The 12,116-nt window shown below is 42.4% G+C and overlaps 1 protein-coding gene across 3 annotated transcripts in view; it reads left to right on the top strand.

The window, feature by feature from the left end:
- Positions 1-12,116, top strand: part of UNC80 (unc-80 subunit of NALCN channel complex) — a 185,781-nt gene that overhangs the window by 41,532 nt on the left and 132,133 nt on the right. For all 3 annotated transcript variants that reach the window (XM_087941122.1, XM_087941060.1, XM_087941004.1), the window contains exons 15-20: positions 1,632-1,779; positions 2,112-2,260; positions 2,745-2,914; positions 4,906-5,007; positions 5,563-5,771; positions 6,142-6,248. In XM_087941122.1, coding sequence (XP_087797248.1) covers positions 1,632-1,779; positions 2,112-2,260; positions 2,745-2,914; positions 4,906-5,007; positions 5,563-5,771; positions 6,142-6,248 — 885 coding nt within the window. The remainder of the gene's footprint in view (positions 1-1,631; positions 1,780-2,111; positions 2,261-2,744; positions 2,915-4,905; positions 5,008-5,562; positions 5,772-6,141; positions 6,249-12,116) is intronic.

Genomic DNA, 12,116 nt, shown 5'->3' with positions numbered 1-12,116 from the left:
TTGTTCGCAATGCAAGCAATGCAAACCTTGTGTTCCCGTGGGCCATGTGGGTGACACAGCCTTGTGTTCCCGCATAGCCTGGATTAATTGCTTTGTGAGGTGCTTTGGGGTGACATTTCTCTGTGGACCACCAACATTTTGTCACAGACCGCCAGCAGTCCCCAGCGATTAGGGGCCTGGAGGCTAAAACATGAAGACGGTTGCAGGAACTGGGTATGTCTAGCCTAGTGAAAAGAAGGACTAGGGGAGACATGATAGCAATGTTCCAATGTCTCGGGCTGCCACAAAGAAGAGGGAGTCTAGCTATTCTCCAAAGCACCTAAGGGGAGGACAAGAACCAGTCGGTGGAAACTAATTAAGAAGAGAAGCAACTTAGAACTCAGGAGAAATTTCCTGACAGAACAATTAATCAGTGGAACAACTTGCCTCCAGAGGTTGTGAACGCTCCAAGCTGGAAGTTTTTAAAAAGATGTTGGATAACCATTTGTCTGAAGTGGCATAGGGTTTTCTGCCTAGGTAGGCGGTTGGACTAGAAGACCTCTAAGGTCCCTTCCAACTCTGTTATCCTATTCTATTCTAAATGGCAGTCCACTCTTCTTGAAAGCTTCCAGTGATGAAGCTCCCACAACTTTTGAAGGTGAGCTGTTCCATTGGTTGATTGTTCCCACTGTCAGAAAATGTCTCCTGATTTCTAGGTTGAATCTCTTCTTGATCAGTTTCCATCCATTATTCCTTGTCTGACCTTCAGGTGCTTTGGAAAATACCTTGACCCCTTCCTCTCTGTGGCAGGCCCTCAAATATTGGAACACTGCTATCATGTCTCTCCTGATCCTTCTCTTCACTAGAGAACCATGCCGAGTACTTGTAACAGTTCATTGAATGTTTTAGCCTCCAGTCCCCTAATCATCTTGGTTGTTCTTCTCTGCACTTTTTCTGGAGTCTCAACATCTTTTTTATAGTGTGGTGACCAAAACTGGATGCAGTATTCTAGTGTGGTCTTACTAAGGCTTTATAGAATGGTATTAGTACCTCCCTTGATCTTGATTGTATCTCTCTGTTAATGCAATTTAGGATTGCTTTGGCATTTTTGGCTGCGGCTGCACAATGTTGGCTCCTATTTAGCTGGTTGTCCACTAAGATTCCAAGATCCCTCTCACAGTTACTGCTATTGAGCCTGGTTTCACCTAGTCTATATATGTATTTTTGGTTTTTCTTGCCTAAATGAAGGACTTTTCTCTATACTGAATTTCATTTTGTATAGATAACTTGATTTCATACTGTTGCATTTAGTCATTAAAAATCTAGTAGCCTGACCTAGTTTCTTATGTTAACCCTTGTTGCTAAATAGCTGCATATGCAGTTGTCTTCTAAATTGTAGTGCACATGTATTAAATTTTAAATACTTGTATCTTATCCCAAAACCTTTATTCTTCTGGAAGCTTTGGCTCCAGTAAGTCACTATATCAATAAGCATAGGAAGATAATTGTTTAAATCCTCTCTAGTTATTTTGTGAAGTTCATTGGGTACTGTTTTTAATTACTCAGGAACTAACAGGTTGAATTTACTGTGGTTCTCTGTAATTATCACCACCAGGACCTAATTTTGGCATTCTTAAAACCTTTCTTAACAGGCTCAGAACTGCCTTACAAAGTTATATAAACTGGATAAGATGCAGTTTCGTCAGACAATGAGAGATTATGTGAATAAAGATTCATTGAACAACGTGGTGGATTTTTTACATGCTTTGCTAGGATTTTGTATGGAACCAGTTACAGACAGTAAGTATAGATTGTCATCCTTAGTATTAAGCTTTCCTGAAGATGTGTGCCTGAATGTATTAATTTGTTTAGGTGCAATGTGTGTGTTTAATTTTTTCTCTGTTTTAATTGACTGAGACATGGGCACTTTGCCTTCACTCCATTTTTATACTGCCAGGTTCATTTCCACCCCTCACCCCCAATGTGATTTTCCAAAGAAATAAATCCCTCCTCTGGATGGAGAATGCTATTGCAGATTAGGAATTGCTGAGTTCAGGTGTTACACATGTATAGCTTATTGTTTTTCTGAAATTTAATAACGCAGTTTAACTGTTTTATTTTGCATTTTGTAGACAAGGCTGGTTTTGGAAATAACTTTACCACCATGGACAACAAATCTACAGCCCAAAGTATTGAGGGCATTATCGTCAGTGCTATGTTCAAATCTTTGATCACTCGCTGTGCCTCTACTACACATGAGCTCCATAGTCCTGAGAATCTGGTAAGGGCATCTTTCCTGTTCACTAAGTTATGACAAGTTTTTAAGTACTATCTTTTCTATTCCCAATATAAATTGTTGAATTGTGCCACCTTCTTTAAAAAAGGGGCGGAAAGACAAAATATAAATTTTTTAAAATTATTTTTTAAAATTAATAAATGTTGACAGGTGAATTTTGGAAAATGTCATGCAGTTCAGTAGGATACAAGAGAACCAAATTTCCTTTGAATTTGTATCTAGTCATTAATTTGACTTGAAAAAGTCATCACTGTGTTGTTCAAGATGGCAATTCTTTGACCTTTCCTTTCAATATTTTCAGGAAGTTTATATTAAATTCATTGCTGAAATTTATTTCATGGTTTCAAGGCCTGAAACGTAGACTCATTTTCTTAAGAAAACAAAAAAAGAAAGTGTTTGTATGTTGGAAGCCTAACAAACTGTCTCCCCGCTCCCTCCTGCCCCGAAAATGACATCCTGCTGGCTTCAGGGTTTATACTGTGACATCCGACAACTGGTACAGTTTATCAAGGAGGCTCATGGAAATGTTTTCAGAAGAGTAGCTCTTAGTGCTCTTTTGGACAGTGCAGAAAAGTTGATTCCAGGAAGAAAAACAGAAGAAAATACTGAGCAAGAACCCAAACCACCAGGGAGTAAAAAGTATGTATCTGGACTGGAAAAGCCATTAAGACGCTTGAATGATGTACTAAGGTCGGCCTTACCCAGACTTGTCAACCTTGCTTTTGGGAAGAAGATGATTCATGCAAATAAATACTATTTGCTCTCAAAATCTCCCTTCTCCAAAGATGGTTTTATGTTATTCAACAACTATAGATAGCAAAAAAGTGTGCTTTAATTGCATTCAAATGCATGGGATTAAAGCAAAGTTAAGAACTGTGTTCAGGTTACTCAGCTGAAAAGTTGTTCTACAAAATATTATTTTTATGGAACATAGGAGGATAGGATACTGGATTAAGTAGATATCTCAGTCATTTATCTATGAGGAGGGATGATCTGCTTCATGACCAGAGGTGGTATTCAGCAGGTTCTGACCAGTTCTGGAGAACTGGTAGCAGAAATTTTGAGTAGTTTGGAGAACCGGCAAATGCCACCTCTGACTGGAAGTTTTACAGTATCCTTCCCCTGCAACGCCCACCAAGCCACACCCACAGAACTGGTAGTAAAGTTTTTTGAATCCCACCACTGTTCATGACAATATGGCATATGCTGTACTCAGGTTATGGGTCCATATTCTCTGTCATGGCTGCAATTCTGCTTCTAGCTTCACATCGGATCTTGCAAGCTGGACATTTTCAATGGGGACAGAGAGGGGAGTGCTTGGAATGTGAGGGAAGGACGGGGTGGGGTTGGGGAGGGATGAAGCTGTGCCAGCCCTGATGCTGAGTCGCACCAATCCAGCATAAGGTCAGCCAGAAGAAATGCAGAGGTGGTGAAGGGGCCATTTTCAAAACAACCTGAGAACTTCTAATAGGACATTGACTGATAACAGGGGTTGGCCAGGGAAAAAGGGGGAACTTAATTGCATTGTTTTCATACCAAGCCATCAGATTCTGCCTTGTAAAAATCTGTAATCATTTTGTTCTTAGTAAAGTAATACTCTTGGAAAAAAAATAATGTGCCAGGAGTCTTTCTTTGCTAACTAATTCAAGTGAGATGGATGACATTACCATTTTTTTTCTAACAACTGTTTCATACACAACCTTTTCTGATTTACCCATAATTGTATGGAATTAGCCCTAATATATATAGTCGTCAATGAACACTATACAAAAGCCTGATGATGGCAGATGAGATTCTGCCGAAACGTTGCTATAACTTTAAAAGCACAACTACAATGACATGGGAAAATACCCGAACAAAGCTGAATGCCATACATGTAAGTACCCGCGAAAACTTAAGAAAAATATATATATATATATATATATATATATATATATATATATATATATATATATATATGAAAACATAAGAAAACATATGTATGTATGTTTGTATGTATGTATGTATGGTATTCAGCTTTGTTCGGGTATTTTCCCACGTCATTGGAAAATACCCGAATGAATACCATACATGTAAGTACCCATGAAAACTTAAGAAAACACACACACACACACACACACACATATATATATATATTTCTTATGTTTTCGTGGGTGTTTATATGTATGGTATTTAGGTTTCTTCGGGTATTTTCCCACATCTTAATTTTTGTGCTTTTATTATAGCGACGTTTCGGCAGAATCTCATCTGCCATCCTCAAGCTTGTGTATTGGGTTCTTTTTAATCTTGTGTGTCAGGTTTAGCAGCCATTTTTTGTTTGAATTTGGTGCTGGCTTTCTGCTTTATTTGAATGGTTTTTTCCTCATCTTGATTGGCTGGGAGTCTAGGTCTGTTAAATTTAATGAGAAGCGTTCCTGAATTTACATTAAATAAGCACACTTACAAATTAGATAATCAATTTGATATATTTTCATGCCATAATTGATATGTACCGATGGGAGATTGCAAGAATAAAATTTACCTCATCTTTCTGTTTTAAAAGTAATACTCTTAAAAATAATATTGGGAAGCTAAATAGGAATGAATACAATATGTTATTGTTCCTCTGACTAGTAGCTTTGTCCTTGTAGATCTGAAGTAGGAAGTGTTGTTATTGATAAAGGACAGCTGTCTTCTGCTCCTGATGAGTGTCGCAGCTATATCTCAGGTCGTCCAATACAAACTCCTGAGCAGTAAGTAATTTGATCAATAAATTTCATGTTAATCAACAATCAGATTACATTCAAGCATAATTTAAAAAGCAAAAACACTGTTCAGACTTGAATCAACTAGTTTCCTAGTTTTCATTGTAGCAATGTAAACGTTAGCTATTATAGCTGAGAGAAAAGGATTCACATAATAATTATATGGAAGTTATTTCTCAACAACTCCTGCTCACTGCACTGCTAGCAGTAATAGAATATTTTATTCTGCCTAGCCTTAGGCAAATCATATTCACCATCTGAATACCTTCCTAATTTACCACATACAGATTATTACTTTATTAGTAATATTATATACTATCAGCATAGTGCTTACTATCCTATTTTATAAGGATTACAAAATACCCTTAAAAATATTGAAATTTTTTAGTAAATCGCTTTTATGATAATAGGTTTATGGCTTATTCCCTCTTCTAAAATTAGCCGAATAACCTGGGCACAGGGCGAGATTAAAAGAGAGAAGGATGCTGTCCTATTCTTTTTTCCATTCTGCTAAGTTTTACTAGCCATGTAATTTCTTCACAGTGATGAACAAATGCAAGGAGCAGTCTTAGGCCGCAAGGATTTCTGGAGGAAAATGTTTAAATCCCAGAGTGCCGCTAGCGATACCAGCAGCCAGTCGGAGCCAGACACTTCAGAATGCACAACTGCACACTCAGGAATGGCCACAGAGAGGCGTTCCCGCTCCCGCTCCAGACGGATCTCCCTGAGAAAGAAACTCAAACTCCCACTAGGTCATTCAATTATTGTTTTGTTAGATGTTGTGCCTTTTCTCCAGGAGCAGGTAGGGATTTATCTTCTTTTTTAATCCCGTAACATCAGCAATGAAAATGATGGAGATTGGCCCAAAGTCATCCAGCCAAATTTCATAGAGGGCAGACTTGAACATGGGTATTCATTGATTCTCTCCACACAGGAAGCCTTTTACATGAAGATGTCATGCTATTCTGTGTCTTTGAATTTCCCCCCATCTTCCTTTATATGACTCCAAATATTTTGTTTTAGATGTTAGGAATTGAGTCCTTAGTACCAGTAATTAGAGATGTACATTATTCAACTAGTAGAGTCAGAAAGATATTCACACCTATGCTTTCTGTATTACAGGGAACTGGCTGAAACGTTCATCCATTTCTGGTCTGGCAGATGGTGTAGAAGACCTTCTGGATATTAGCTCTGTGGATCGTCTCTCTTTCATCAGGCAGAGCTCCAGGGTAAATGTGCAACCCTTTCTACCATCACTCTTTTTTTAAAAAAACTATCTAATAATAAATGTACAAGTTTATTTTTCTGTGTATCCATACCTATATCTTCAACATCTATATTTCTTTCTTCCTGGACTAAAATGGTCACTTCATATTGATTCTAAATCTGTGCATTCTTCCAAGTATTATCAGTCTTCCATCTTAAAGAAACGAGTAGGACCATGCAACCTTTCACTTTCATTTTTTGCTGCAGAGTCCTTTCACATATACATACACACTCATCAATATAACAAAGAGAGCAGAAGAATAGTTTCCACACTTGTGTCATACTTTCAGTAGATCTGCACAATACATTTCAATAAAGGGAGGAACACTTATTTCTGAAGGGGGAAAATAACTCAACCAACCAGTCAACTGCAAATTTTCATTTTTAACATACACAGAAGATATACAAACCTATTATTAAGTGGCAAAATATAACAAAACCAAAATAAATCAGTGGGGAGATCAAGGCCCTGCTACCCCAATGCTATTTTAATTATCCTATAAAAGAGATTTGAAAAGGCCATTGACTAGGAAATAGTCTATAAAATAGAAAAGAGCAATAGGTTGCTATATGTTTATGATGTTTGCATGCAAATAAAATTTGACCATGGGGCTAAAATAGATTGGAAAGGGAAAAATATATAGCCCAATTGATTATATACTCTAGAGTAATAGAACACAAACAACTTCTCTTTTCCCAATTTGTCACATCTAATTGGAAAACACTATGGGCACAAATTCAGTTTTCTACTTTTAATAATTTTAAAATAACATTTCTCATCAAATTCAAACTAAGCTGAAGAAAATAACAAATGTGGAGAAAGAGGAGGGCTGAAAAAAGGAGAGTGAAACTACTGTATCTAAAAATTTGCACAGAAGGCTTTTAACATGGTTAAATGGAGTTGAGCTACATCTTCAGTTGCACTTTCAAGCATTTTAATTTCCCATCTTTATTCTCCACATTGCCTGTTCCGGACTAGCAGGCTCGAAAGCCTGCAACTCTGATTGGCCCGCGAATAGCAGATCGTGATTGGTCACCGCAGACTGATGCAATTGGCTAGTAAACGGGCTGCCGCGATTGGCCCAGCCAAGAGCGGCAAACTCAAATTGCCTTCATTGGCTGCCTAGCTGCAGCCAGCCCTATATAAGGGGCTGCTGCGGCTGGGATTCTTTGCTCAGATCTGAAGTCACTAATAAAGAGCTGTTGTTGCTATCTGAGTCTTGCCCCCGTTCTTGAACCATCCTCCCAGATCTAACACTGGCGACGAGGATGGGATGCGGAGGCAACGAAGTCTATTGATTTTGAACTAGCTGAAGGAGCACGTGGCTGACAGAGCGCAACGACGGCGACATGGCCAACAGTGCTATACCACCCACCCCGTTCGATCCAACTAGCGAGGACTGGGACTCATATATGGACAGATTTCAAATGTTCCTAGAGTCCAACAACCTAAAAGTTGCCACGCCCAGCAAGAAACGGGCCGTTTTTCTAACCCATTGTGAACCAGCCGTTTTTAAGATGGCTAAAGCATTAGCGAAACCAGCTGAAGTTAAAATGATGGATTGGGACACCCTTGCTCCCATCCTGCGCAACCATTACGCCCCAGCAGTACCAACTCTCATTCGCAGACATGAGTTCTATCAGAGGGACCAGCGTGAAGGTGAGAGCATTGGGGATTTCGTGGCAGACCTGAGGAACCTGGGCGGTTTATGTGGCTTTGCCAATCTCGAAGAAGCCATGAGAGATCGCATCGTCCTTGGCCTTAGAGATCCAACTGTCCAGAGCAAGATCATGGCCAAGGGAGACATCTCGCTTGCAGATTCCATAGCAGACGCCACTGCAGCTGAAGCCACTCGTAAATCAGCAGCACGAATGCGCTGAACCAGCGGAACCAACCGCAAACCCGCCAACGATGCCTGGAAGCCTTCAGACAAGTACACATCGCCCACCCATCATGAAGATGTAGAGTCATCCTCAGACAGTGAGGAGGAAGAAGTCCACAGACTCCGGACAGAACGTGAGCAACGGGACCAGCAGGGTCGTAAACCCAACTACCAATGTGCCGGATGCGGGGGAAACCATCCTCGATCCGAATGCAGATTCTTAGACGCCATGTGTCGTTTTTGCGAAAAACGAGGGCATATTGCGAAGGTATGCAGAAACAAAAGAAATTCCAGCCCCAGACGGAGAGGGAGCAGCTCGAAAAGGAATGATGGCAACTCCACCACACAGAGGGACCGCCCTAGCAACCAGTGGAACCAGTACAGCAGACCCCAACGGTTTAATGGCACACCCCGACGAGAAGAGGCTCATCAAACCATCACCATCAGCCACGCTTCATCGCTAGATGCTTAAAAATCCATGTAAAGGTCACCATCGAAAATAAACCTTGCATCATGGAAGTCGACTCTGGGTCCTCACTATCCATGGTATCCTGGAAAACGCTCAAGCAACTGTTTCCCAACATCTGACGCCAAGACCTCAGCAGTCAAAGACTCATACTGAAAGATTATCAAGGCAACCGGATTCCAGTCGCAGGTACCCACCATTTCCAGGTCTCTTTCAAGGGACATAATGCAATTCTACCACTCACCATTGTAGACAGAGACTGGCCAAGTCTATTGGGCCTTCAGTGGTTCGCACCATTAGGAATCGGAATGGCTGGCATCCATCATACGGAAGACAATGACTGGGAGGCAGCCCTCGTCCATGATTTCCGAGAAGTGTTCAGTGAAAACTTAGGCAAGTACAAGGGGTCCCCTATTTCGTTTAATCTTCGCCCCGACATTGCACCCATTTGCCTAAAGCCACGCCGAGTTCCCTTTGCTCTCAAACCCAAAATTGATGAGCAACTGGACAAATTAATTGCACAAGGCGTGTTAGAGCCCATTGACCACGCCTGATGGGAGACACCAATTGTCACCCCCATAAAGCCTGACGGGTCCTTGAGAATCTGTGGTGACTACAAGGCCACCCTCAATCACACGCTGCAGCAGAGCGCCTATCTGGTATCAGTCGTTCAGCATCTCCTGCATTCACTTGGGGGTGGCAGAATATTCGCAAAATTAGATCTGGCCCAAGCGTATCAACAGCTGCCAGTTGATTCCAAAACTGCAGAAGCCCAAACTATAGTTACACATCGTGGTGCATTCAAATGCAACAGGCTCCAGTTTGGAGTAAGCGTAGCCCCAGGCATCTTTCAAAGCCTGATGGAGAGACTATTACAAGGCATAAAAGGGGTCGTGCCCTATTTTGATGACATACTAATAGCAGCCCCAACAAAAAGTCAATTAGAGAAATGCCTCAGAACAGTCCTACAAAGGTTCAAAGATGCTGGCCTCAAGGTTAAGAAGGAAAAGTGCCAGCTATGCACAGAAAGGGTGGAGTTTCTTGGCTACCTTCTTGACAAACAAGGAATCCACCCTACAGAAAAGAAATTGGCAGCTATCAAAAATGCCCCAAGACCCAACAACAAAACTGACCTCCAAGCCTTCCTGGGACTTATTAACTTTTATAACATTTTCCTACCCCAGAAGGCGACTGTTGCTGAGCCCCTTCATAGACTACTCGATAAAGGGGCCTCCTGGATTTGGGGACGTTGGGAGGAACATGCCTTCCAGCAAGTAAAAGACCTCCTTACCTCTGATGCAGTGCTAATTCAATATAACGAGACACTCCCCTTAACTGTTACTTGTGATGCCTCACCATTTGGGGTGGGGGCCATCCTGAGCCACGTCCTACCAAACGGCTCTGAGGCACCAATTGCATTTTTTTCAAGAACTCTATCAAAAACAGAAAGAAACTATAGCCACCTAGATAAGGAAGCCCTTGCTATTGTCTCTGCGATTAAAAGGTTTCATGAATATGTATATGGGAGACCATTTTCAATTATCACAGATCATAAGCCATTACTTGGCATTTTGCTGGGCAACAAACCTAGCCCACACATTCTCTCCCCCAGAATGATGCGATGGTTGGAATTCCTAGCTGCTTACGACTATCAACTAAAATATCGCCCGGGGAAATCTATTCCTTATGCTGATGCCTTGAGCCGCTCACCACTACCCGAGCCACAGGAAGACCCAGCTCCCACGCTCCCAGTACTACAAATCGAGACAATTCCCTCACCTCCGCTAATGGCCCAGGACATTGCCTTTGAAACCAAAAGAGACTCTTGTTTGGCACGAGTTCTTGGCTGGGTGGAGTGGGGATGGCCAGAATATGAATCCAAGGAAACCTTTAAGCCATTCAAAAACAGACAGACAGAACTTTTCTCACAAAGAGGGTGTGTTTTATGGGGAGACCGAGTCGTCATACCAACTAAACTACAAAAAAAAGTCCTACAAATGCTACACGATGGACACCCGGGCATCGTGCGTATGAAAGCGCTGGCAAGAACTTACGCCTGGTGGCCAGGTATGGACAAACAAATTGAATCCTGGGTCGCCTCTTGTAACAGATGCCAGGAAAACCACTCAGCCCCACCAAAAGCTCCACCAGCAGAATGGGAAACACCCAGGGGTCCGTGGTCACACATTCATATTGACTTTGCAGGACCTACTAGAGGCCACACTTTCCTAATAACTGTAGATGCATATTCTAACTGGCTTGAGGTCAATAAAATGAAAACAACCACCACAGAGGCAGTCATCAAAAAATTGAACAGACTCTTTGCCACACACGGCCTACCTGATGTCCTGGTTTCTGACAATGGGCCCCAATTTACTGCCTTAGCCTTTGAACAATACCTAGCGGAACGTGGCATCCGACACGCACTCACATCGCCGGCTCATCCAGTGGCGAATGGTAGTGCTGAATGAATGGTTCAGTTCACAAAGAAAACCCTACAGAAAATGGAACAAGGTAATATCCACGATAAAGTCACTAGAATGCTGCACCTAACAGCATGACTAACAAGAGCCCAGCTGAACTCCTGATGGCCAGGAAACTCAGATCGCCTCTAGACCGCTTGCACCCTGCCTACACCCTGGAAAAGACCCTGGGTTCCAGCAGCAAGTATCGCGCCTTTAAGGTAGGAGACCTTGTATTTGCAAAAAAATTTTCTGGGGATCCCCTCTGGATTCCTGCTCAAATAACTCAAGTCACGGGTCCCCGCTCCTACTGTCTACTCACCACTGATGGCAGAGCATGGAAATGCCATATTGACCAGCTATGCTCTAGACTGACCACAACTTCCATCCCTGACCCCAGCCTCGACACCAGGGGGGGAGGGGAAGCCATGAGCCCAGAAATAGAACCAACACCTGTTCATTCAGAACTAACCCCGAGATCACCACACCATGGCTTGCAATGCTCACCAGCTGTAGTTGAACCTGGGCAGACGAATACTTCACCAAGAAACAGCAGCCAAGCAGGTTCAGCGAGCCCGGGGAGCTATAGCGGTAGCAACGAAGCTGAGGACTCAAACACCCAGGGGGCATCAGAGGAGAGTCCCAACCATGGCACCGGTTCACCGTTCCAGCTAGATCCAGCTAACAGTCCACCTGAACCCGAATTTGAACATGGACAATTGGAATTGCGTAAGTCAGGTAGACAGGTATGAAGACCTGCCTACCTACGAGACTATATAACTCCACCCCTTAAACGGAACCGAGAGGGGAGGGGTGTTCCGGACTAGCAGGCTCAAAAGCCTGCAACTGATTGGCCCGCGAATAGCAGATTGTGATTGGTCGCTGCAGACTGATGCGATTGGCTAGTAAACGGGCTGCCGCGATTGGCTCAGCCAAGAGCGGCAAACTCAAATCGCCTTCATTGGCTGCCTAGCCGCAGCCAGCCCTATATAAGGGGCTGCTGCGGCTGGGATTCTTTGC

Source organism: Pseudonaja textilis, chromosome 1 (genome assembly GCF_049901715.1).
Source record: "Pseudonaja textilis isolate UNSWEBS1 chromosome 1, rPseTex1.2, whole genome shotgun sequence".
Classification (NCBI taxonomy): domain Eukaryota; kingdom Metazoa; phylum Chordata; class Lepidosauria; order Squamata; family Elapidae; genus Pseudonaja; species Pseudonaja textilis.
Note: the sequence above shows the minus strand (reverse complement) of the source record. Positions and strands in the feature narration are given on the sequence as shown.